The sequence below is a fragment of the Rhizopus delemar genome, genomic scaffold (assembly GCF_000149305.1).
Source record: "Rhizopus delemar RA 99-880 supercont3.3 genomic scaffold, whole genome shotgun sequence".
Classification (NCBI taxonomy): Eukaryota; Fungi; Mucoromycota; class Mucoromycetes; order Mucorales; family Rhizopodaceae; genus Rhizopus; species Rhizopus delemar.
The window spans coordinates 624,725-649,650 of record NW_027137829.1 but is presented as its reverse complement, the minus strand read 5'-3'; the positions used below and the strand labels follow the sequence as shown (position 1 = coordinate 649,650).

The 24,926-nt window shown below is 34.7% G+C and overlaps 13 protein-coding genes across 13 annotated transcripts; 7 read left to right on the top strand and 6 right to left on the bottom strand.

Moving 5' to 3' along the window:
* Positions 1 to 683: 683 nt before the first annotated feature.
* On the bottom strand, positions 684 to 1,188 carry RO3G_04463 (uncharacterized protein; the record flags this gene model as incomplete). The annotated part of the gene is made up of 4 exons (XM_067659053.1): positions 684 to 720; positions 771 to 839; positions 893 to 1,104; positions 1,150 to 1,188. The coding sequence occupies 4 exons, from the start codon at positions 1,186 to 1,188 to the stop codon at positions 684 to 686; spliced, it is 357 nt and encodes a 118-aa protein (XP_067515154.1).
* Positions 1,189 to 2,146: 958 nt separating this feature from the next.
* RO3G_04462 (uncharacterized protein) lies at positions 2,147 to 2,535 on the top strand (the record flags this gene model as incomplete). The annotated part of the gene is made up of 2 exons (XM_067659052.1): positions 2,147 to 2,210; positions 2,429 to 2,535. The coding sequence occupies 2 exons, from the start codon at positions 2,147 to 2,149 to the stop codon at positions 2,533 to 2,535; spliced, it is 171 nt and encodes a 56-aa protein (XP_067515153.1).
* Positions 2,536 to 3,132: 597 nt separating this feature from the next.
* On the top strand, positions 3,133 to 3,477 carry RO3G_04461 (uncharacterized protein; the record flags this gene model as incomplete). Its single annotated transcript, XM_067659051.1, has 3 exons — positions 3,133 to 3,138; positions 3,166 to 3,388; positions 3,452 to 3,477. The coding sequence occupies 3 exons, from the start codon at positions 3,133 to 3,135 to the stop codon at positions 3,475 to 3,477; spliced, it is 255 nt and encodes an 84-aa protein (XP_067515152.1).
* A 1,486-nt stretch (positions 3,478 to 4,963) lies between these two features.
* RO3G_04460 (uncharacterized protein) lies at positions 4,964 to 5,448 on the top strand (the record flags this gene model as incomplete). The annotated part of the gene is made up of 2 exons (XM_067659050.1): positions 4,964 to 5,019; positions 5,067 to 5,448. The coding sequence occupies 2 exons, from the start codon at positions 4,964 to 4,966 to the stop codon at positions 5,446 to 5,448; spliced, it is 438 nt and encodes a 145-aa protein (XP_067515151.1).
* Positions 5,449 to 6,385: 937 nt separating this feature from the next.
* On the bottom strand, positions 6,386 to 7,438 carry RO3G_04459 (uncharacterized protein; the record flags this gene model as incomplete). Its single annotated transcript, XM_067659049.1, has 1 exon — positions 6,386 to 7,438. The coding sequence occupies one exon, from the start codon at positions 7,436 to 7,438 to the stop codon at positions 6,386 to 6,388; it is 1,053 nt and encodes a 350-aa protein (XP_067515150.1).
* A 510-nt stretch (positions 7,439 to 7,948) lies between these two features.
* On the bottom strand, positions 7,949 to 9,085 carry RO3G_04458 (uncharacterized protein; the record flags this gene model as incomplete). Its single annotated transcript, XM_067659048.1, has 1 exon — positions 7,949 to 9,085. One exon carries the CDS (start codon positions 9,083 to 9,085, stop codon positions 7,949 to 7,951), a length of 1,137 nt encoding a protein of 378 aa, XP_067515149.1.
* A 513-nt stretch (positions 9,086 to 9,598) lies between these two features.
* On the bottom strand, positions 9,599 to 10,418 carry RO3G_04457 (uncharacterized protein; the record flags this gene model as incomplete). Its single annotated transcript, XM_067659047.1, has 2 exons — positions 9,599 to 10,349; positions 10,408 to 10,418. The coding sequence occupies 2 exons, from the start codon at positions 10,416 to 10,418 to the stop codon at positions 9,599 to 9,601; spliced, it is 762 nt and encodes a 253-aa protein (XP_067515148.1).
* Positions 10,419 to 10,594: 176 nt separating this feature from the next.
* RO3G_04456 (ADP-ribosylation factor) lies at positions 10,595 to 11,311 on the top strand (the record flags this gene model as incomplete). Its single annotated transcript, XM_067659046.1, has 4 exons — positions 10,595 to 10,742; positions 10,795 to 10,887; positions 10,951 to 11,196; positions 11,253 to 11,311. 4 exons carry the CDS (start codon positions 10,595 to 10,597, stop codon positions 11,309 to 11,311), a joined length of 546 nt encoding a protein of 181 aa, XP_067515147.1.
* A 3,092-nt stretch (positions 11,312 to 14,403) lies between these two features.
* On the top strand, positions 14,404 to 14,918 carry RO3G_04455 (uncharacterized protein; the record flags this gene model as incomplete). Its single annotated transcript, XM_067659045.1, has 3 exons — positions 14,404 to 14,499; positions 14,533 to 14,661; positions 14,886 to 14,918. The coding sequence occupies 3 exons, from the start codon at positions 14,404 to 14,406 to the stop codon at positions 14,916 to 14,918; spliced, it is 258 nt and encodes an 85-aa protein (XP_067515146.1).
* Positions 14,919 to 15,645: 727 nt separating this feature from the next.
* Positions 15,646 to 16,439, bottom strand: RO3G_04454 (uncharacterized protein; the record flags this gene model as incomplete). The annotated part of the gene is made up of 3 exons (XM_067659044.1): positions 15,646 to 15,666; positions 15,765 to 16,185; positions 16,243 to 16,439. 3 exons carry the CDS (start codon positions 16,437 to 16,439, stop codon positions 15,646 to 15,648), a joined length of 639 nt encoding a protein of 212 aa, XP_067515145.1.
* Positions 16,440 to 18,198: 1,759 nt separating this feature from the next.
* RO3G_04453 (uncharacterized protein) lies at positions 18,199 to 20,473 on the top strand (the record flags this gene model as incomplete). Its single annotated transcript, XM_067659043.1, has 6 exons — positions 18,199 to 18,959; positions 19,148 to 19,208; positions 19,305 to 19,701; positions 19,753 to 19,772; positions 19,911 to 20,135; positions 20,186 to 20,473. 6 exons carry the CDS (start codon positions 18,199 to 18,201, stop codon positions 20,471 to 20,473), a joined length of 1,752 nt encoding a protein of 583 aa, XP_067515144.1.
* Positions 20,474 to 21,886: 1,413 nt separating this feature from the next.
* On the top strand, positions 21,887 to 22,541 carry RO3G_04452 (uncharacterized protein; the record flags this gene model as incomplete). Its single annotated transcript, XM_067659042.1, has 2 exons — positions 21,887 to 22,109; positions 22,162 to 22,541. The coding sequence occupies 2 exons, from the start codon at positions 21,887 to 21,889 to the stop codon at positions 22,539 to 22,541; spliced, it is 603 nt and encodes a 200-aa protein (XP_067515143.1).
* Positions 22,542 to 22,631: 90 nt separating this feature from the next.
* On the bottom strand, positions 22,632 to 24,184 carry RO3G_04451 (tubulin beta-1 chain; the record flags this gene model as incomplete). Its single annotated transcript, XM_067659041.1, has 4 exons — positions 22,632 to 23,808; positions 23,880 to 24,019; positions 24,077 to 24,093; positions 24,157 to 24,184. The coding sequence occupies 4 exons, from the start codon at positions 24,182 to 24,184 to the stop codon at positions 22,632 to 22,634; spliced, it is 1,362 nt and encodes a 453-aa protein (XP_067515142.1).
* Between the last annotated feature and the right edge of the window lie 742 nt (positions 24,185 to 24,926).

Sequence of the window (24,926 nt, the reverse complement as noted above, 5' to 3'; positions counted from 1 at the left end):
CAAAGGAACGGCAAGTGTTTTATACATATCTTATCCATTGGTCCATTCCGGACCAACATATGCGAGTCTCGTCTGTAAGCTTTTTTCTCTTTCTCTGATCAATGCATCCTATCCAATTTACTAATTGTCGGGATTTCACCCCTACCTTAAATTTTATTTAATAAAATTGGTCTAACAGCCCTTACAAAAAAAAATGTTTTGTACATAGGATACTTTGCTGGAATATGCATACATATGAATGAGCTTCATATGTTTTAGAGCATTTGAAATATCAGCTGCTTAGTATTCTTTTTGTAGATCATTAAGGTGTTACTGACGATGGATATTTGTAATTTGTTAGGTCTGGATGAACAATCAAAATGATCATTGAAAGAAATAGTATTCCTTCTTTATGATATCCCATTGATATAAAGCCTTTTTGTTATCTATTTTAAGACTTGAAGTACATCTTTTATGTGATATTGGCTAATTATAAACCATGAAAAAATGGTATTTATTATCAATGAATGAAAAGAGAAAAAGTGGGAATACAGGTTGGTTTGTAAATTACAGTAATTTTTCTATGTCGGGAATAATACGTTTTGGATCCGTAAATGTCCAATATCGTTTTACTATCTTTCCTTCTCGATCTATTAGAAATTTCTATGAAAGCAAATTAACTCAAGCTCTTTATTTGTGTCTATTCAATGTACCTCAAAATTCCATTTTACGCGTTTTAAACTAATGAAAAATTAATTAAAAAATAAGAGTTGTAGTTGTATATCATTTACCCAAAGATACCAGGCATGGTTTCCTTCATCCATTTATATAAAGGAGCTTCATTTATTCCATTTACTTCTCTATAAATCAATGATTATTAATGCTTTTTTTTTCTACGTGGCTGTGTGCTTACAGCTTTGATGTCAAAGGAAAAGTAACACTCCAATGAATAGTACAATAGTTGTAAATTTCCGCTTCTGGTGCAGGCTCTTGTCCAGCAAATTGATTACAAGGACATCCGATAATCACAAAATCCTGGCTTTTATATCTTAAATATATTTCTTCCAAGCTAGAATATTGCTTTACATAACTACACTTTGAAGCAACATTCACAATCATCACCACCTTTTCTATTGGTGAATAAATCGAAATGGACTCTTTCTTATTTACCTTTCCTCTTAATTCGTTAAGATCCCATTCATTACCCATAATATCTATGATCTTAAAATCATATAAAGTAGTCATGTTGAACAATGGAAATTAAGAATAAAAAGGGAATAAAAGGAGACGTAACATGAAATAATATAAAAGCCATAGCCGGAATTAGAAATTTTACTCACGCAAACCCATTTTTCGCTTTCTTTTCTTTCTTTGTCTCTTTTTAACATATTATTAAAGTCCAAGTTGATCATAGGTAGTATTCTTGTATGCATATGATACAATCAAAGGTATGGTTTGAAAAATAACAATGAAATAATAAACAGGGGCCGATCGTGTTACCTTCTGAGTTTGTTCATTCACACTGTTTTCTAAAGATTTGAGTAACAACAAACAAAATTTCTTTTGCTTGGTTTTTGACTTAGCATGTAATCCAAGTAGCGTCTGAAAATGACCATAAGTTTAATATGAACTACATGTATTTCGATTCCTTCTTACTGCTCTTGGAATCTTGGACGTTTGATTTAATGCTCTAACAATTATGATAACTTTTAACGATGATCTTTTTTAGACAAAAGTATATATTACTATAAAAAACTGTTACTTGCACTGTTATTGAGCTTCTAGGAATACATACTAGAAGGCTTTTAATTTTTCAGATGAATTGTAATTTTGAAGCTTTTCACTGGTTAGTACTCTATATTTGCATTTAAATTACAGGTTTTATTAAAGGCAAACTGACTCATTCGTCACTTTCATTTTTTAGAAATCAATTTGCTTCTGTCTCTGCTTTTTTTTTCGTCTTTGCCGACAGCAACTACATCTTCTTTGGTTCCTTTCTTCCCTGTAGCCACTGATTATGCAGCCACTAACACTCTAGGTTGCAAGCTCGCTATTTCTTTACCTATAACTGCTTTGTACAATGTGTATGTTCTTTGTTGTTGCCTAATTTTTTTTACTTCATCCTAGGCTTGCTGCAAGTTTATTCTATGACTTCCACAGCCACACGATGCCTCTCAATGGCGTGGGTTGGGATTTGATTTTGTATCTCTATGCTGATCCTGGTAAAGCAGGTAAGCACCCTGTTTGTGGCCTTTCTGATCACCTCCGCAGATTGGATTTCCGTTAACGTTACCACATATTGCCAAGCCCAACTCGAGACCTTGTCCCATGGTCACTAGTCAATGCTCCCTCGTTCTAATATTGAAGCTTTTAGCCGTTAAAGATCTTATCTGAGGCTAGGTCACTCTAATCCCGCCTCCTGAGAGCAACCTACGTTATCAATCTACAGTGACCCGATTCAATTCTGATATCTCTGCTACCCGTATCCTGTGTCACACACCCTCAAAGGCTATGCATCATCTCTTGGTGAAGTGCCCTGTTCAATTGTTCATCTGACAGGGTTTTTGGAAATATTTGTTCCCTGTCTCGAGTTTTGTACAACAAACATTCAGGATTTCTTGTGGTAATTAGGCGTATTTATTACTCACTCACAGCCATTAATTCTGAGCTCCAACCTCTTGCTTTTCATCTAGCAGACACAATGGCGATATGTCTCTCATCGTAAACCAATTATGTCACATCGAATTATCACAGTACCATTTGAAAAATCTACTACTACCAGTCTCGATCGAAAGTACATATATTACTATGGCACATGTGCTTTCTTTTACCTTCTATTTATAAAAATTAAATAAAATAGTTTCAACAAAAAGAGATAATCTGACAAATTTAGAGTTATCGTAACACACAGTGTCCATTATTTCATTTTGACCATTCAAATGTAGCCAGGGTTTAAATAGCAAAACATTTGAAAAATTGACATATAATAGAACCGTCGGTAAGATGAAGAGGATGCAACTATAAGCATGTGGACTGCGTATTATTTTTTTTAGTAATGAATTAAGATAAGAATAAAAATTCCATTGTATTCTTCTTCATTCATTGATAGCTGTGCTTGGTCTTTGTGTGATTTATATGGCGTGAGTGATGAAAATGATTGTAATGCAATAGAAAACATACGTTTAGTGCCATCATCTGAATCATAAACGGGTGACTACCACATCCTTTGTCTTTGATTTGTCAACGTTACTATCGTCATTCGTTCCTATGACAATTGATGTTGGTTCCACAGCGATCTCGGGTATGGTTCTGTTTTTGGCAACATCACCAAAAAGCCTTGTTACCATCTCTCAGCCTCTAGGATATCGATCGCTAGACTTATATTCGCGTTGTTCTAGGATATTTGAAGGTAAACGCCAATTTGCATGCAATTTTATTTGACCAATGTTGAGACCAAGCAAAACTACTTTAGTACTGCTTGCTGATTTTGTCGAATAGACAATGAAACGTTTATGTCAATCATACAGTGTTTCACAATGGCTGCGTAACCAAAAGGTCATTGTTGCTGGTTTTACAAAATTCCAAACCTGATAACCTTTTTATTTCAAATGAGTTAAAAACAAAAAGTAATCTTGTGGTAAAGGATCTTTTTATCCTTTGTCGAGTTATATAATAAAATGCATATAATGCAAGGTTCCATATTTTCAATCAATTCCAATTTCAAATTCTTTTGATTACGCGTTGTGATGGTTGCACCAGAAGGTGCCCTATTACCATCCTCTGTTTGTTGAAATCATGTGTCGCGAAATGGTAAATGTCGAATGTTTGATATTAATTTCCACATGGTTGGCATGGTAAAAATGTAATTGCCTGGTTGTAAGTTATCACCAATTAAATATAACGTTAGTCCTCAAGAAATTACTTTGCTTATTAATTGTACTCTAACATTTCTTGTATAGTGTTGGATAGCTGCGTGCTTTGTATTTCTTTGTTTCAAATATTCTATAACCAATTGATGAAAGGCGATTTGAGGTTTACCTGATGAATTGTTTATAAATTGAGTTTATATCTGACAGATTACAGGATGTTGAGGGGCTGAATAAGAATAGCTTTTGACTGACTAGATGCTCTGGACTATAATTTGCTGGAGAGTTAATATCTGAGTAGGTCGCTTATGTCTTTTTCTTGGCTTTCTTACTTTCTTTTTGTTTTTCCTATGTATTCATGTTGGATATTTTTAATACATTTATCGCCAAGTGATTTCTCTAAATGTCAAGCATTTTTAAAAAAAAATGTTAGTTATAAAGTTTAATTGAGCGCATTGTGCTTTTTCCTTTAAAATAACCTTTTAAATATGAATACCTTTCTGGCTTTACTCTTAATTATGCTGCTACTTGTCAGAACAACTATCTGGCCATTCATGCCCTGAGCAAGTTGTATCACACAAGCATATCTTTCTCATTTCAAGTATAAATGAATTGCTTACACTGCTAGAAGAGATGATCTTTTTAAAAGTCTTAATAAAAAGGAAAGCAATAGTTAATTGAACTAACAACTACAGTCTAGAACCACAAGAAGCCTATATTAATATTACTTCTAGATTATCAAAAAAGTTTTCTAATTTTTAAAAAGTATAAAAGCAATCCTGAGATGATAAATGGCAGAAAACTCAAATAAAATATATATAATCATATCATTTAACCTAACTCGGCTCTTAATATTTATTTATTTTTTCCCAAAGATCCATGATTTAGCTTTCCTGTGGCTGCTCAAAAGGAAGAAGCCGATTTTCAAAAAAAAGAAAGTCATCCAATGGAATTTATTGCCAGTCGTATTTTAAAAGACAGCTCATTGGCGTTGGGATCATAGCAAAGTAACTTAATTAGCGGAAATCAAGTTGAATTCAAGGAAGTAATTGATATATAATTAAAGCCCCTTTTCATTTTTCTTTTCTTTCTTTTTTTTTTTTTTCTTTCTTTCAAAAATGATTTCTGTACATCCAGAAGCATTAAAAAGACATACGATCGCTTCTTTTCACCAGTAAGTTTAAACAAATAACAATAAGTTATGCTAAAGCAGGTCTACAGAGAGGAACCAGTGAAGCAACATTGGGAGCGAATTGAATCTTATTATGTTTCTCGACTTGACACTTTACAAAAGGAAATTGAACAAAGCACAACAGAAAATCAGAAACTATCCCAATCAAGGCATGAATTATTAAAGGAAGTCGTCCGTCTTTCACAAAAATCCACCGAGTTATCATTGAAAAATGAAGCACTTACAAGAATCATTGCAGAGAAAGAAAACAAGATAGCTGCGTTCATGTACGAGGGTGTCACGCTGACCGATCCACCCAATGTACAACCCGTCAGGCCTTCCAAGTCGGAAGGAGAGATCAGGTCGAAAAAGGAACCAAGTCTGTTTCGTCAAATTAGTCTTCGACTCTCTTCTTCAAGAAAAACAGAATAACGACAAGCATAGAACATCTGTCGATACTGCTACTGGAAACAAGAAAGAAAAGTCTTTGAAAATAAGAGCGGCAATCGACAATAAGACTGTAAATAAAGCATCAAAGTAAATAAAAATGATAAGCAATGAACTGACGTAAGGTTTATTCGAATGAGTAATTTGTTACGTTTTAAGTGTTTCTAATTGGAGTATAGCTTTCTTTGAGAAAACTGTATAAAATAAATATTTTCTTTTTATTTTCTTTTTTGTTTTTATAAAAAAAATATGATTGGAACTTGCTGTTTAATCTTTATTATTATTTTAGTTCCACCTCTTGGTGTTTTCTTAATGAGAGGATGCGGTGCTGATTTTTGGATTAATTTGTAAGTCTTATTATTGTACTCATTATTTCTACTAATGAAGAAAAAAAAAAGGTGCTTGACTATTTTGGGTTATCTACCAGGTAAATTAAATCATTACAATATAAAGTATGAATTACTTATATATGTGTAGGTCATTTACATGCTTTCTACCTTCTTGTGAAGATAAGAGAAGAAAGGGAAGCTAGTATCAGAAAAGATGCGAATTATGGCACTGTTCCTCCACCTTATTAATGACATCATTTGTATATTTGTATGGAAAGAGATGTGAATTAAATTTATTATTAAAAAATGATATAAAATGATGCTTTTTTTTGTGGGGAGAGAAAGAGGTTATGTACAACATATGATTAATTACAATATAAAAAGGGGAGAAGATGAGGGAGGATATTAACGGTAAAAGGAGAAAAGGAGTAGGGAAATATCATAAAATTAAGCGTAAAATCATAAATGAGTTTTTTTGAAAGGGCTTAAAAAATCATGCAAAACAATGTGTTTGAAAATGTTTGTGCGCTCGCGCATATGTAAAAGAAGAAAGCATAAAAATAAGGGGGAAAAAAATGAAATAGAGAAAAGGATTAAAATTCAGAGAACCAAGGATGCATCAAGACTTGATGGATAGTAGGTCGATGCTGTGGAGATTGTTGTAACATCCAAGAAATTAAATTTAGGCAAGTTGAAGATACGGGTACCTTGGGTTGAGCAAATCGACCGGCAATTGTCATGTTGATATCATGGAAAGGCACTTCACCAAATAAGATGGTATACAAGAGTACACCCAAGGACCAAATTTCAGCTGGTTCAGCTTCATAAGCTCTACCCATCAAGATCTCTGGTGAAGCAAAGCTGACTGTGCCATAGAATTTATTTGTCAAATGTGGTCTGTTGTCGCCATAGTGACGAGGTAAAATAACAGCTGCACCAAAATCAATCAACTTGACTTGGTATTGATCATCAATCACAATATTTTCATCTTTAATATCACGGTGACAGATACCGATAAGGTCAAGATAGGCAATACAAGAAGCGATTTGCTTAAAGATATTTTTAGCGAGTGGTTCTTGAAAATAATTGTGTCTTTCAATACATTCAAATAAATCACAAGAAGTACGTCTTTTGATGGTTGGCGTAGGGTCAGGCAAATAATTTTCAGTAGGTGAATTGAAAACAGATGAGCAGGTACTAAGAGATGTTTCAGAAAGTGCTGGTGATCGAGCGCTGCTGTTATTATCTGTGGTATTAATAGCCCATTGAGAACCGTGCATTTCCATGACCAGGTAACAAAAGTAGTGATCTTGGTATGAATCAACATAGCCAATGATATTAGAGTGACGAATATTTTTTAGGATATAAACTTCCATTGGTATTTGACCTAATGTTCGGTCCTTTACCCAATTGTGAGCTGGAACCATATGACGGTAGATGAACTTGACGGCTCTTTCGATCCCTGTCCTTTTTTCACGCGCTGAGAGCACGAAACCATAACCGCCAGATCCTAATTCCTCTCCAATGATATAGTTGGCTAAAAATGTTGGATGAAGCGGATAATTAGATAGACAGGCAGGTAATGCGGCATGTTGTTCTTTATTATTATAAAAAGCAGTTTGCTGTTGATTAAATATAGTGTTCATGTTTGTAATAAATTAAAAGAATAATTAAAAAAAAAATAAAAGAAAAAGAAAAGGGTTGTTTATATATGAAAATAGTTAAGGGGAAACATGTTACAAAACTTTCTAATACAATAGAGTTTCAAACCATGGAATGTATAACATATATATGCTCCCTGAATATATATAATAAAAAGCAACATATAACTTTTTATTCTATCTTGAGCATTCCCTAATTATTACAAGGAAACAATCTTTCTCTCCCCCCTCCTTTCTATTACTTTATCGAGTAGGACAGAAACCCTTTGATCCACGTTTGTGTAATATATTCCCTCATTGTAGTCTCCCACCCCTTATTTATTTTATTAAACACGCTCAGAAGAGTGAAGCAAAATGAAAATGTTTAAATATAGCAAAATAAGGGGGAAACCAAAAGATAAAAATACGTCAAGTACACAAGAAAAAATCAAGTTATCTCCTGTCTTTTATCGAAATAATGGATTAAAAGGGTAACAAATCTACATGTGTTTTTATTTATTGCTCTACTTCGTCTAAAAATTGCAGTAGGGCTCCATAACAAAAATTAAATTGAGACTGGGTTTGAACCATGGTTGTCCTTTGCTTACGAAATTCATCTGTTAAGCAAGCAATCGGATCATGAGGGCATGGCTGATTTCTTATAAAATACTCTGAGCAGTCCAGCACACAAAATGTTCCTGTCCTTCCACAACCTGCACTACAGTGCACCAGTATCGGCTTTTCATCTTCATAGTATGTTCTCGCCAGTTTGATGAATGCAATTAATTTATTTGGTTTATGAGGCACACCGTGATCCGGCCAACCCAAGAATTGAAGTTGAACCACACTGACCTGTTTGACTATTTTCTTTTGATAAAAAAATGAAACCGAAATTTTTCGAATCATACAATCCGCCTCACGATAGTTCTCTTCTCTTTCTTTATTGCTCAATTTCACCATCACCTCACCCTCTCTTATCGTCATCTCTTTTTCTCCCACTGGCCAATATCGAGCACACTTTTCCAGCTCCTTTTCTGTCTCTGGTGTTAAACATACAATCAGGGGTACATTTTGTTCAACCACAGTGCGCCAGAAATCAATAATCGTGTTTCGTAATGGTCCCTGTGCTGCAATATAAACACGCGGGATATCATAGGATGGAACGATATAACTTGCATTAATATAATCTCCTTGACCTAATCGTGTGTCTTGCAATTCAACACGATTTTTATCAAACGGAAGGATATTGTAATATCTGTTTAGTGATCTTTCTTCAAGTGCTCTCAGGCATTGATACTCTTCCAATTCCTGACGTTCTTCTTCCTGCTCGTTGATCTCTTTAAATTGCTCAAGCGCGTATTCTTGAAAGCTGTCGTTATCTTTCACGAGCGCTTTCAAAAATTCAATTGGTTTCAGCTGCCGTTCTTTTTGCACTGCTCCTTCTTCCACTTCTTTCTTGTCCTCATTATCTTTGCACAACTCCCTTGCGATCTCTTCAAACGTCTCCATGTCTTCCAACACTTTGTCCTCTTCCTCATGCTCGCCCTTCTCTTGCTCATTTACCTCCACTTCCATTTTTTCTCCAGATTTCTCTAATTTTTCTTTTTCTTGAAGTTTCAATGGATGCTCTTTCTTAGAAAAGAATGTCAACATTATAATTGCTTGTTTTCAAACAACAGCTAAAGAAAAAAAAAAAAAAAAAAAAAAAAGGAGAAAAAAAAGTGTGTCACAAGCTGTTGTTCTTCACTGACCTGTGCCTGAAACACCTGTTTTCTTTTTTGTTCCCAAAATTATTTACAACATGAACAGGTGCAAAGCTTCTTTGGAAACTCGGGCTTCCTTTTCGCTTAATGAAATCAGCATAAAAGAAAATTAGAAGCATCCCTTCTCTTGATTACAACATTTAAGGATCTGTTATTTCGGTTTTAGTAGATCAGTTCCACTGTTTTACCTTTGAGTAAGCTGTAAGAAATATAGTTTGTTACAGGACTGTAATGAGCATAATGAACAATAATCAATTCACTTTCTCATCCATACAAAAAAAAAACAGTTTAGATTCTTTCATAATTATGTCTACCGTTTGATAAATAGAGACGTCTTTCAACCCAAAAAAAAAAAATCTAAACAATGTTTAATTATGATATAAAATAAATAAGAGTCGTTTTTTTAAAGCATAGATTGAATAAGTTTGTTAATATCAAATTCTCTGTCACCAGCATCACCACCTTCAACATAATGCTTAAACTTTCTAGGCTTCCAACTTGTCTTTTTATGTCCACTCGGATTACTCAATTTAAATGGCCAAAGGAAATTGTTCACTTGCTTAAAGTGTTGTCCTACTGTGAATATTTCATGAATCACATCCTCTACGCAAATCACTCCACAAGATTCGAGATGATCTTTGATGAGCTGATTATCTGTGATGGGTAAACGATGACCTTCCTTGCTTTTGATATAACCTCGTTTATAAATCAATTCACGCACTGTCTTGAGATTTGGTGAGCCATAAGTCACATAAGGTTCAATCACTTGCAACATTTGAAATGTGGCTTTATTGACCCTCACAAAGACACCATTGTTAATCTGCAAAAGTCGAAAGAGTTGCAAAACCTTTTTCACTTTGGGATGAACATCAGTGATACCCTTGATACGGATAACAAAGAGTAATGTGGGCTGAGCAGGGACATAATAATTGCCTGCTTGTTTGGCTTGACGTCGAAGTCGAACTGTATCTTGTTCCTTTTGTCGGTATTCTTTCACATAAGCATCGGCTCTTTTGAAAATCACCTTTCGAGCCTCCTTTTTCTCCTTCTTTTCTTGGGCTAACTGTGCCGTCTTTTCGACAATCGCTTTTTCTGTTGTTCTTTGCTTTTTTAAGAATGTCTCTGGTACATACACTTGGTCACGAGTTGGCGTTCTATTTTAAAGAAAAGCAGGTTACATCTTTATTGCGTGGACGAAACAAAATAGTTTACGTATAAGACATGATTAAAACCTTTCTAAAATTGTACACATTAGAATTTTTTTTTTTTTTGCTCTTTTGGGTTTTACATACTTGATTCTATTTGATTGGCTTATCTGAATTTTAAACTTATATAAAAGGTCCTGGCCCTGTGTTATTTGTATTCTTTTCTTCTCTTTATTCGCTTTTTAATATAAAAAATGGGTATTAGCTTCTCGTCTTTATTTTCTGAACTCTTTGGTAAGAAAGAGATGCGTATTCTTATGGTCGGTCTTGATGCTGCCGGTAAGACTACCATCCTTTACAAGCTCAAATTAGGTGAAATCGTGACCACCATCCCCACTATTGGTAAACTTTTCATCATCTCGTTTTTTTTCTTGTTTTAAACTATTTATTGTAGGTTTCAATGTTGAGACTGTTGAATACAAGAACATCTCTTTCACCGTTTGGGATGTCGGAGGACAAGACAAGATTCGTCCTCTTTGGAGACACTGTAAGATGACGTGACAAAAAAGGAGAAGGAGCAAGAGAAAGGATAACACTTTTTTATAAATAGACTTCCAAAATACCCAAGGTATTATCTTTGTTGTTGACTCCAACGATCGTGACCGTATCTCAGAAGCCCGTGATGAACTTCAACGCATGTTGAATGAAGATGAACTTCGTGATGCTCTTTTACTTGTATTTGCCAACAAACAAGATTTGCCTAATGCTATGAACGCTGCCGAAATAACTGATAAACTTGGTTTGCATTCTTTAAGAAACAGACATTGGTACATTCAAACTGCCTGTGCAACAAGTGGTAACGTATTTTAAGAGAAAAGAAAGAGAAGGGTTGTTTAATCTTTTATTTAATAGGTGATGGTCTTTATGAAGGCTTGGAATGGTTATCTGTCAACTTGAAGAAACGTCCTTAAATTTTTTAATATCAAATAAAAATGTAACATATTATTTTTTGTCTTTTTGTTTTATAAAACATTTGATAGTAAAATACACTTGGTAGCGTCATAAACTTTCTTCGGTAATAAAAAAAAAGCAACCAATTGACCTGTAAATATAACGTATTAACAAAAGAATGCGCATATTACAGTGCCTGTTTACAATAAACCCACCAAAACTAGGCTGAGAACACACACTTCAACTTATGTCACACACAAGATGTCTATAAAAATCCAGCTATTTTTTACATCTAAAAGTAAAGCTTAAAAAAAAAGTTTATACTACTATTGCTCTGCATAACAGCGACGGGCTCAACTGCTGCATACATAATTATTGTGAATCATCATTCGTTATCATCCGTATTCTGGAAAAAACGATATTTGTCTGCTGCCCATTCATGCTTGATAAAACATGAACACAGTTGAAAAGATTTATGTTCAGCTTGTATCAGATAAATTTGAACAACAAACCAACAGCTCTGTTACCTTGCTCATGATGTCTATCATCTTACATTATCGCTAGATAACTCTACCGGTCACTACTCAAAATTATTTCCATCTTCACTTATCAGTAGGCTCTGACATTTGACGGATGAGAGGAAACGAATCGGTCCTTGAAAGGGCTTTGGTAGAAGGGCTAATTTTTTTCTTTTAAAAAAGAAATTTTATAATAAACGGCCATTTGCTGATTCCACATATCCTAGAAGGTATGTTTAAACATTCATATGTTTCTTCCTTTCATTTTTCGGGTACTGGGTTCTAGAAAGAGGGCCTGCACTGTGCTCCCGTTATCGATATCACTGACAAGTGTTATCCGTTGTCAGTGAGCAAATGAGGCTAGCCTGCAAGTTAAACTACTACTGATCACTAAAAAAATGCAAATGTACTTTTTATTTTCTATTTCTTTTCTTGTTTTTGATCGAGGCCAGTGTTTGTTAACAACTGACTTCTTACTGTTCCCAATTTAATTGCTATTTTATACTACAGTAGTCTTTTGGTACGCTTATGAGTATAACACTAATATTCCTTTAGTAATTGACGGAGATGTATAAGTTATAGTTCCTTTTTTAGATATTTCAAACACATTTTGTCAAAAAGAAACATATAACTAGTCGTAAGCAATGGTAACAGTGGCACACCCAATAATTCAAAAAGTATACTTCACATGCAAGTATAAAAAAATAGGTCCTTAGTTAGCAATAAAAACGCCAATGAGGTAGATAAATTCAAATATAATATTGCCTTCATCTTTTTATAATCGAATAAAGGAATCAATCATGCAATCTTAGTTTTAGACAAAAAAAAAAAAAGCTTTATAATAACCTTGAAGAGACATGCCGCAGTACACTATGTAAAGGGGTGTTTACTAAAACACGACAAAATGAACCATAAATTATTTCTTTGGTATTAAACAATTTGTCCACTGTCTGAACAAGGAGGCTCATAGGATGCCTTTAGGCTGGAAAATAGTCGAAGATAAAGAAACAGGAGGAACGTTGTAGGCCTTGGGTCGATCTCATGGCAAGAACTCTTCTTTAACATTCACTAAAAACCAAGCGATCGGCAGAAGAGTAAGGGAGTGTTTAAGAGAGCAAAAATCTTTCACGAGTACATGTAACTTAACAAGCATCAAGTGTCGAGCACGGTCCATACTTTTTACTCAACAGATAGCCAATGGTCGTACACCAAAAGACAAGCCATAGGCTGCGAAATCATGGCCGATGCTCTAAGGTTTACATATCTGCTGGCTTACAGTAAATGGCAAGATAAGAATCAAGATTCGGACCAGAGGATCAGCATGAGTAAACCTTTTTTTTTTTTACCACTTCTGCCATTTATTGTGAGCTTTCTCTAAAGGATCATGTCCATAATATAAACGCATATCTAATACCCCTCATACTTGTGCTCTTGCGTTGCATTTGTCAAAGCTCGCCTTTTGCAGATATGTATTCTCATTGTAAATCAAGTCGACGAAAAGCTACAAATTGAAAGTTTTTTTTTTAAAAAAAAAGGGGGGGGGACTTTAACAATTCATATCTTGTGAAAAGTAAAGGGCATAAAATTTCAATAAATTGAAGTATTTATAGAAAGCAAGCTTGATACAATCATTTGATATATTATGCAAGTAGATTCAGTTATGGACAAGTACCTTTGAAGACAAAGTTATGGATGTAGATTATAAAAAAGAAACAACAATGACTGGGCTTAATGAGGAAGCTTTTATTCAACGATGCAGCTCTTTCTTTATATATGACCACCACTGAGTACTGATCAAATTACTGAAGTAGGAGGATGTGATCTGATAAATGTACTGTCTGGATTATTTTGACACTGATTTAAAGAAGCTTTTTTGTGGATTGAATGAGATTATTACGATCAGCACAAGAACAAATTTTAAAAAATGTTTTTAGTCTGTACAGTAACATTATATTCTCTATCCAAATTGTTTCATATCATTGGCTTAATAAATCAGCTACGAATAATACGTCAAATGCTCCATACATAGTGAGATCAAATGATCCACAGTTTATTCATAGAATTCAGGGGGTTTATTATCTTCAGATAGAAAAGTATCTTTGAAAAGAATTGTTCAATCAATTCAAAATGTTCACAATACATTAGATCAAAAGGGCTCATTTGAGATGGTAAAGAATGAAAGCGACCGAAGCACAACCTTTTTGCTTTGTTTCACCCAAATTTTTTTTGTCATAACGAATTCTCCTCTTCCCCTCGAAAAGTGCCACATAAAAAGGTTGTTGTAGTGTGGACTAGGTATTGCATAGTTAATGTTTTCATATGTTGCCTAAATAAAGGAGAAATTTGTGTTTGATCTTTTTTGGTATTTAACTAAAAGCAACATCTATTTTAGTCAAATCGGGCGTACATACATTTAAAGGAAACAGAAAAACAAGGTTGCACCAAATGCATTTGTTTTACTACATCAAACTGGGAGTATAAATAATGCAAAATACAAAACAAGGAGAGAATATTTCTCTACTAGACTTTGAAGACAAGCGGCTGAGAATGATTATGTAAGTCTGCCGGTAATGAATTTGAATTAAATTATCCTAATGGCCAGTGTTGTGGCTGGTATCTTCTTATCAGTTGAAGCTTTTAACAAAAGACTACAAGACGATAGAGAAAGAGCATTGGAGAGTGTGCTTGGTGTAACCTAATCCAAATCATTCAAAAGAATTTAGGGAGTGCAAGACAAGCATGAACAGGCATCTAAAGATGTTCAGACAGCAGATCAACTGATGGACGAGGTGGACCCAATGTTAATATTTAGACATCAGACCAAGTCGTCGTGTCTCACGCACAAAAAAAAAGTAATGTAGAGTTGTAGATGCATTTAAAATAAGGTATTGACTGTTGGTTCCGATCGTACCTTTGTTTGTCTAATTATGAGTGATATTGCATAGGATAAACATTGGAGAATGTAGATAGGGTGTACAGGATGAATAATATCGTTTAGGGAAATTATATATGAAACAAAATATTTTTTTTCGTCAATTTCTCACATTTAGAATAAACCATAAACCTTTTTTTGTAGTCTATTGATGTTGACACAGCTGTTTTTGATTAAAAAGTGTAGCATAAACTTATACGTACTGTGATCATTCCTGTGAGATGCCTATATGTGTAGTATATATTAAGTGAATATAATTACGGAGAACAAGAACAGGTCTCCAGAATGTTCACCCAGTCTTTCAAATTCCATTACATTTACAGAATAAGTATGTGTCTATGCACCTGTCTAGAACAATTTTCTACTTTATATAAAAAAACGCTTGAAATTTACTGCAAATCGGCAAGTTAGTTTTGGTATGTGACGATGTATTTAGTCATTATTTAAAAAGGTATTCATTTAGATTTATTATTGAAATTACACATTAAATTACAACAGCATAAAAATTTAATCATAAACAATTAATATACAAAATAGATTTTGAAATAAAAGGAAAGGAGGAAGCGTAAAAAGGATGTGAACAAGAAGACGAATGATGATGAGATCTACTTCTTTAATATAAGCAATCAGATAACGCTGGCTTGAACAAACCAAAAACTATAGTTCGTTGCCCATAACATACTTGTGCATATCAACTGGAGTTATTTCTATGTTGTCCATAAATGGATAAATAAGTATTTGATCATTTGAATATTGCATGGATACATCATTAGAAACATATGGAAGCTGTGCTAGTGTCGTTGGCGGTGAGTTTAATTCAAACGTGACAGGGGATGATGTAGCAGAGAACTGTTGAGTACTGGAACCTATGATATCATCCACAGATAATTCGCCTATTGTTCTTTCAGGAAAGATTAGATGATGGCTATCCAACATGGTATTCATCATATCCAACGATAGGGTATTGTTTATGTTATTCCAATCCGACAGGCTGTCATATCCAAACGGATGACTGTTTGTTACTAATTTTTCTTGGCTGTCATCACTTTCTGACTTTTCACGAGTCGATGCACGGTTCATGTCATGCTGCATACGCGATCGAACGGTTGGCCTTTGCATCTGGTTCCAGCGAGTTCTGCATTGTCGTTGAGTTCGAGTGGGTATTAGACTAGCTACCCTGATCCAGCAGCAGCCATATTGAGCAACAGCAGCCTCCAGCAGTTCATCCTCCTCAGCAGACCATCTCCCCTTCCTAATAGCCGGATCCAAAGCCTCGGTCCATCTGGCCTGACATTGAATGCCAGTTCGGTGAGGTATATTTTCTGCAATTCTATTCCATGGTAAAGTCGAAGGGCTGCTCTTTGTAAGTGCTTGATAAAATTGTACTGCTTCATTTAAAAGTTGATCCTCTTCCTTGGACCATTTTCCTTTATGTACATTAGGGCTATACAAAAAAAAGCTATGGTTAGCTCAAAGAGAGTTTTAAGAAACTATCGCTTACTTTAGTGCACCAAACCAACGAGTGGAACATTGAACAGCGGTTCTACCAGGAATATGATTTGATATCAAGGTCCATTTGTGTGGACCATATTTTGCTATCGCTTTTGACAGCAGGTAGTCTTCTTTTGCAGTCCATCTACAATAAAACTGATGGCTTCCGTTTTGTTTAAAGACACTGTATGAGTTATGCTCAGACATGGTTGATTAAGAAAAAGAAAAGTGAAATAAAATAATAAGAATCATCCAACATGGTATTATATAACGAAAATGGATGATCATATTACTATTACCTTTGACGTATTTTCTTTTTTGACCTTCTCAAACATTCCAAATACGGGATACTAAATGCATGTATGTAGAATAACCAGACTAATGTGGGGCAAGGTCGGAAAAAAAAAAAAAGTTTGCAAACACGTTCATGAAAAAAGCAAAGTACACATCAGATAAAACAAATAATGACATTGATAAAATAGTATTAACCAAAATACTTGCACTGATTGTTTATATTTAAATGATAGCTGAACTTAACTTTAAACAACTTGCCAATGACAAACAAATAAAAAGATGACTGACAAAAGACACAAAAATTTTTTTTTATTGAGACTCAGAAATAACTTATAAGCCAAAACTTTGCTTTCCTTCTTTCCCTTTCTCCTTCTTTCTCTGTAAAAAAGAAGAAAAAAAAGGTAAAGTAGTTTATTTTCATATTTCTCGGGTTGCTTTACATAAGGTTTGTATACGTCTTCGTATGCGTGTGATGATTAAGTAAACTGGCATAGTTCAACAGACGAGGTCTTACTAACCTTTGAATGTTGACAAAAAAAACTTTCGCCCCTATCTGATCTTATAAAAGCAACCTTTTTCTTTTATGTTTCTCTTTACTAATTTTTTCATTCTAGTGTTTGTGCTTCAATAAAAAACGTTGTGTACACATGCTTTTTTTTCTTTTTAAAAATAAATTTTTCTTTTAAAACTATTTCATGACCGCACTTTACCCCTTTACATCAGCCACCTACGCGTGTATTTTCTACTTTTTGATATAGCCGATAGGTTAATAATGTCGCCCTTATTTCTCGAATGTTTTAACATTAGTAATGTTCAATCGTGTATTACAGTAACATGCCTAGACGGCATGTTCCAATATTTGTCAATAGAAAAACTTTAGGGCTTTGAAAAAACTTGACTCTTGCTGTGAAAAAAAAAAAAATAACTAGGGCAAATCGAAGGGGTTTTTTTGAATGTGAGGGTTTGAATCCAAGGGTAGTTAAAGAAATCGCCTCATCTTTTAAGAGCTACCAATGGCAGAGCTATTTTTGTTGGGCTCTAGTTTTTTTTTCTGGCAAAATTTGCTGTCAAGGTTTACATAATATGAAGGGAAAAGGATTTCGTTTATTGCATACTTGTATCTTTAGTATTTTACTTTTAAAGAATCGTTAAGTCTAAAAAAAGATCTTTGCAAACTCTTAAAAAATACAATCACCGGCGAACAACTATGTCTTAGCTTCTCTAATGCTGTAAATAAGACTTATATCATGTACTTGTTTTGGTACAAAAACGGTAGAAGTTACGTAAATGTCAGTTATATATAAACTACTGAAAAGGCAATACACTTGATCTGAGACTAAACACCACAAGAATTCATGCTGTTCAATGATATGCAGTAAACTTTTCTAATTCTTATTGTTCTATTTTGTTATTACACTCTGATACTGTATCGAAGCAAGTCGCTTTTATACTTCGAAAATACTTTTGAAAGCACAAGCATTCAAATTATATGTTTGGAATCATCACTTATTCAGATGGTCAATATATTCTGTCGTTGAGTATTCATGTGTTTCTTAATGGATTTGATGCGTCTGTGCAAACACCGGAGTTTTTTTTCCCTTTTTTATGCACAGACTTTCGAAGCATGAATTCCATGTTTCTTTTTTTTCCTTTCTCTGCAATCTAATCAAAAATGCAAACTAAGAGCAACAAAGTAGCACCAGAATACTACAGAGGACCGAAAGATCGACAGCCGGGATTGTCCTCAAACTTTGATCAACTTCATATCAAAGATCACATTTCATCGCACTTTCCTCATATCCATCATCATGATCAGCCTGGGGAGATCATCTGTGGTCCCCTACTGAGATACGCTGGAATCAACTATGTCACACAACAATGGCAAGGATCGATCTTGATTGTCTCCACTCATCTTGATGCACCACCTGTCAATTTCCAGTTGATCGAATCTGTCACACAAAGAAAGGAGTGGATCAAGTTACGTGTGGAGAAACTAGGAAGCTTTCGAGGCATGTATCACTTTTGGCGATACGATGTACGCCTGCCAATGTCTGAATATGAGCAGCTGGCCACTTATTCTTTGATGGATGGCACATGCTTTGAGTTCCATTTGCCTTTATTTTATAAATCGATGCGATTCATGTTTTATTCATGTAATGGATTCTCTGATGTTCCTCAGGAGATCAGGAATAAATTTGGTGAAAAGAAAGCGCCACTTTGGCAGGATGTCTTGGATCGACATAAGGTGATGCCGTTTCATGTTATGCTGGGTGGTGGTGATCAGTTATATCAGGACAGGATGACCAAAGAAGATTTTATGAAGACTTGGATACAAGAAAAGAATCCCTCAAAGCGTTTGGCAATGAGAATGACTCAGGAGATGAAGGATGGTTTTGAGAACTTTTATTTTTGGAATTATATCAAAAGCTTTAGGTAAACATACAATACACTATTGATGAACATTTACACTAACTCATGTAATTTTTTATAAAAAAAAGTTTTAAAGAAAATCCTGTTGTAGCTAAAGCGTATGCTTGTATTCCATCCATGAATATGTGGGATGATCATGTAAATATATTAACGCTTCATATAAGCGCTTTCTTATATCTTTATTCAATTAGGATATTATTGATGGGTATGGTTCATACCCTCCAAAAATGCAGGATTCAGAGTGTTTTCAAGGTAAATTAAGTCGGATAAAAAAAGAAAAAGGTTTCCAACTGTTGCAGAAAAGTCCTTTTTGCGAACGCTTATAGGTTTTATTATTTATTTCAACAGCACACGACCATCGAGCTAGCCTCAGAGCATGGAATGATACGAGGCACACTTCCTACCTGTAACCACATCATTAGCACATTGGGTCCAGACATTGGGTTTCTTGCATTGGATTGTCGAGGAGAAAGAACAAAGTTTGAGATATGTAGGCAGACAAGTTATGACACTGTCTTTAAACGCTTAAATTCCATGATGCCATCAACCGTTAAACATTTGTTAGTATTGACAGGTGTTCCCTTGATCTATCCTCGACTGTCCTTATTTGAACACCTCATGGATGGTGCAGCTGGGTTTAACTTGGCTACGATCGCTGGTAAAACTGGAGCACTAGGAAATATTATTAGTGGACAATTGAACAAGTGGAATGGTGACCCTGAATTATTAGATGATATGAACGATCGTAAATAATATGATCGTATAAATATATATAATAATAATACACGATTATTAGATTGGACTGCTGGAAACCACGTAGGTGAAAGGAAAAGGCTGATAGAAAGACTACAGCAATACGCTCGAGAAAAATCTGTTCGAGTTTCATTCTTGGGAGGAGATGTAAAAAACAGCGCGTATGTTTTCTATATCAAGGATTAACGATATAAAACATAGGTCCATTGCTGTGGTTCTGGTAAATTGTTTTCAAAGGATATGAAGGGCAAGGAAGAAGGAGATCCTTATCTTATGGTACAAATTGTTTCCAGTGCTATTGTCAATGTGCCTCCACCTCAAGCGCTTTTGACCATTTTGAATCGGAATTCGTCTTATTCAACCTTTAATGGAAATGTAGAGGAAAAAATGTACCACTTATTCAAATATTCACCTAACGGCCATAGTGTAATTAAAAGATGATTATACTATGTGTATCTATTTAACTATCTGAATAGAGACAAAATAAAATATTGATGGGAATGAGAAATTACTGCGCAGGTTATTATGATGAAAAGACAAAGAAAATCAATTTTTGGATACAAGTAGAAAAGGAAGTGGGTGTTAAGGGAACATTAGGATATCTTGTCGATGTACCTCGATTACTCTTTGGTCAAGCAGGATATCATATTTATCACCAAAATAAGAAACAACTGCTGGCTGAATATGGTGAGTTAGGTGGACACCAACAACGCCGTCACCATCATTTCAAAGACGCTATTGATAGTCATTTAGTAAGATTTTAGATCTTATTAATAATAAAAAATACTCTTTTTAGCAAATTCCAAATGTCCAAAGTAGTACAATAGCAGCTCGTGCATTATATTCAATTCAACAAAAGATATACCTTGTATATTTAAAAGCTATTTAAGTACCACTTATCTATGATAAGCAAAATTAATGATTTCTTCCACTTTTTCACAATCTGACTATGTACCAATACCCCAATTCCCTGCTTGCTTGGATGGGCAATGGAAACAGATTACAAAAACACCTTATTTTAGAACAACTATGAAATTTAAAGCGGGTACATCACTGGTAAGTAGTACGTGTTACTGTTGATTTGTGTTGTTGACTTTATAGCTAGCCTCCCCATCATTTTCCAGTCACTGCTTGTATTAGAGTACTAAAAGGTATAATCAGAATAGACGATTTGCAAACAAGTCAGGCCTATCTATTACAAGAATCACAAGAATGCTTCGTTTCTCCTCTTTTGGTTCATGAAATGGAATTTTTGCAAGACGTAGAGTTCGAGTTTGAATTAAGGGGTTTGAATGATCTGATTATTTATTGGGATTTTGAGGAAAAATAAAAAGGGTTATTAACAAGCAAGTCTTTTGAATATTTGTACATTCTACGAAGTGTTAGTATCTCTGATGAAAAGGGTCTACCTGTGTCAGCAATCGATTGAAGAGCAAAATAAGTTGTACGTTGTGTGATTAAGAAATACAATATTATAAATTCTTAGATTTATTACTGCCTTGGCGATAGTAATGATGAGTTGTTTGACGCTCCTTCTATATCTGATAACTTATCTCATAGAAGAAAAAGGAAAGGAAAAGTCGCGTTGACATGAGGATCCATAAAATACATACTCTAAAGCATCCTGGAAACGATTCAATTTTACAACAATTGAACTAGTTTAAATTTAATAAGTTGCTAGTAGTCCTTTATTATTCTTACTTTCTTTAATTTCACAGCGGCTAAGAAAACAATTATACCGCGTTTTCTCAATCACAAAGGCTGATGATAAATTATCGCCTCTGATATATAATATTTTTAGTATAATGTAGTGCTCTTAATTATACCAATCATGGAAAACAAAAAAAAATTGATCAGAAAAAGCCAATTATTTTTGGTTAAGCTAGTATATTAGGAGTCAATCTGCTTCTTTCTTCACTATATTTGTCTAATACTGTTTTTAAATAGCTATTCCGTGACTTTAATAAAAACTAGTTTGCATCTAATATAAACCTGACGCTTACACCAGAGATATTCCTGAATGCTGAGATGTATACTCTTTAAAGAACAAGCAGTAATGAAGCCATTCTACACGGTCGGACATTGATATAGTCTTTGTATATCCAGATGAAAAGTGAATGTTTTGACATACGCGCACCCTCCCTTTTTTTCTCTGCTGCCTCTTTTTTTTTACTCAAATGAAACCTGTAAATAAAAAGATTGCAACAGTTAAAAAGAGAGATGGTTACATTTACATTGATCCACCTGAGTTGAGTGACGGTATATATACACCAGAATCTAAAAATATGGTTGAAAGATTGAATGCAGCTGTTTATACGGATATGAATGTACCTTCTGCCAGACGCTGGTTAAAAATATTAGGAAGAGCTTTATATAATCGCCGTGAAGGAAAAGAAGAAGGTTGGAAGCAGAGCTTTTTTCTTCAATCTTGTTAAAACTTTGTGTTTATTAGAGAATGTCTTGATGAGAAGATTACCTAAAGGATACATACTTGTAAAAACAAACATTACTCATAAATTAGCTATTTGTGGTCACCCAAGAGGACAATTATTTCGAACTTTAGGTAAAGATATTGTTAACAGACAAAAGTATGTTGTTGCTGACTTTTATTTAAAAGATGCTTTTCGTGAACATTTGCTTTGGTTAGAGGAAAGTACAAATAATAAAATCACTAATCTATCAGCCAACAGAGATAAATGTGAATGCAAAAAATGTATACAATATCTAAGAGGGGATCATCTGCCAGAAGGCTCTGTTGCTATAGCTGTTGGTGATTATGTACCTTTGCCTACTTTATTAAAACCCGACGTTAGCTTGTTGTCCCAACCCTAACAAAATATACCACATTCTAATAATAAAAAGTGAACTTTATTTAAAAATTAAAAAACTCTCTTTCATACATCGCACATTATAACAAACACTTTATTCTTCTTCCTCTTCCTCAAGGACCTCATCTTCTTCAAGGTAATCCTCTTCTTCCAAGAGATCTTCATCAGCAGTAGCTTCTTGGTATTGTTGATATTCAGATACCAAATCGTTCATGTTGGATTCAGCCTCAGTGAATTCCATCTCATCCATACCTTCACCAGTGTACCAGTGCATGAAAGCCTTTCTTCTAAACATGGCTGTGAATTGCTCATTGACACGCTTGAATAATTCTTGAATGGCAGTACTGTTACCGATAAAGGTACCAGACATCTTAAGACCCACTGGAGGAATATCACAAAGAGAAGTCTTGACACTGTTGGGAATCCATTCAACAAAGTAAGAAGAATTCTTTTGTTGAACAGCCAACATTTGGTTTTCAACTTCCTTGGTAGACAAACGACCACGGAAGATGGTGGCAACGGTCAAGTAACGGCCGTGACGAGGATCAGAAGCAGCCATCATGTTACGAGCATCAAACATTTGAGCAGTCAATTCAGGAACAGACAAGTTACGGTATTGTTGAGAGCCGAAAGCAGTAAGAGGAGCAAAACCAACCATGAAGAAGTGAAGACGAGGGAAGGGAACCATGTTGACAAACAACTTACGCAAGTCAGAGTTTAATTGACCGGGGAAACGTAAAGAGGTAGAGACGCCAGACATGACAGCAGATACAAGTTGATTCAATTCTCCGTAAGCGGGGTTGGACAACTTTAAGGTACGGAAACAGATATCATAAAGGGCTTCGTTATCAATACAGAAGGTGGCATCACAGTTTTCAACCAATTGATGAACGGTTAAGACGGCGTTGTAAGGTTCAACAACGGTATCAGAGACCTTGGGTGAAGGAACAACAGAGTAAGTACAAAGCATACGGTCAGGGTATTCTTCACGAATCTTGGAAAGCAAGAGGGAACCAAGACCGGAACCAGTACCACCACCAAGAGAATGACAGAGTTGGAAACCTTGAAGACAATCAGTGTGTTCAGCTTCCTTACGAATGATGTCCAAGACAGACTCGACTAATTCGGCACCTTCAGTGTAATAACCCTTTGCCCATGAGTTACCAGCACCAGATTGACCAAAGATAAAGTTGTCAGGACGGAAGAGTTGACCATAAGGGCTACCACGGATGGCATCCATAGTGGCAGGCTCAAGATCAACTAAGACGGCTCTAAAATAAACGAGTTAAAAGAGAAGCTCTCCCCTTATTTAAGGGTGTATACGCATATCATCCTTGCTTACCTAGGGACATATTTACCACTTGAACCTTCATTGTAGTAAACATTAATGCGTTCAAGTTGTAAATCATTGTCACCAGCATATGCACCAGTAGAGTCAATACCGTGCTCTTGGCTAATGGTTTCCCAGAATTTTTGACCAATCTATGACGCATCTTTTAGTATAAAATTCATATCTCTCACACCATAAAAACACTTTACTTGGTTACCACATTGACCTGAAAGATGAAGAAGCGAGATGAGCGGGATGAAGTAAATAACTTTTTCTTATGACTACTTACCAGCTTGAACGTGAATAATTTCTCTCATTGTTTATTATTGTTTAGGGTATAAAAGAAGACAGAAAAAGTGCGATTAGAAAAAGGAAATGCTTTTGGTATATGAAAAATTAAGTAAAAAAAGAAGAAAAGAAAAAGAAAAAAGAAAGCCAAAAAAAGGAGACTTGAAAAAATAAAAAACGTGTATTTTTTGGGTTTGGAGTGAAAGCACACACATTTCATATAATCTGACTTTTAAAATTTGTGTTTAACATTTTTTTCCCTTTATCTTAAAGCCTCATTGATTCAGAAGTATTCTATCCCTCCTTTTTTCTTTCTCTTTAAAGTTCATAGAGAAATAAATTAAAGATATAAAAAGGGTTGTTTGATTACAGTTTGGACAAGAGTAAAAGGGCAGTAAAGAAACTGGCTTTCAATTAATTAATTTAGTCTCCGTTCATCCTTCTTTCTTTCCATAAATAAAACCTTTCATCTTTTTTTACTTTTTTACTTAGACTCCACGAGCTGTAATATGATAAGATAATATCATAACTTATATGTTTGTACCCGCTTTATACTATAAGGGATAAAAGAAAGCTACAACATCTTATCCCTTTGTAAATCTATATTCAAAAGGGGGTAATACAGAACTGCAGTGTTTCCAGCAACAGATGCGGGTTTATTTTTTTTTGTTCGCGGACAATAAACTATGTTCAGTTGATCCCCCAAATTTCTGATTTGTATGCTAAATTTGGTAAGTCATACGCTAAAATAGTAACTGCAAGACGGTTTTT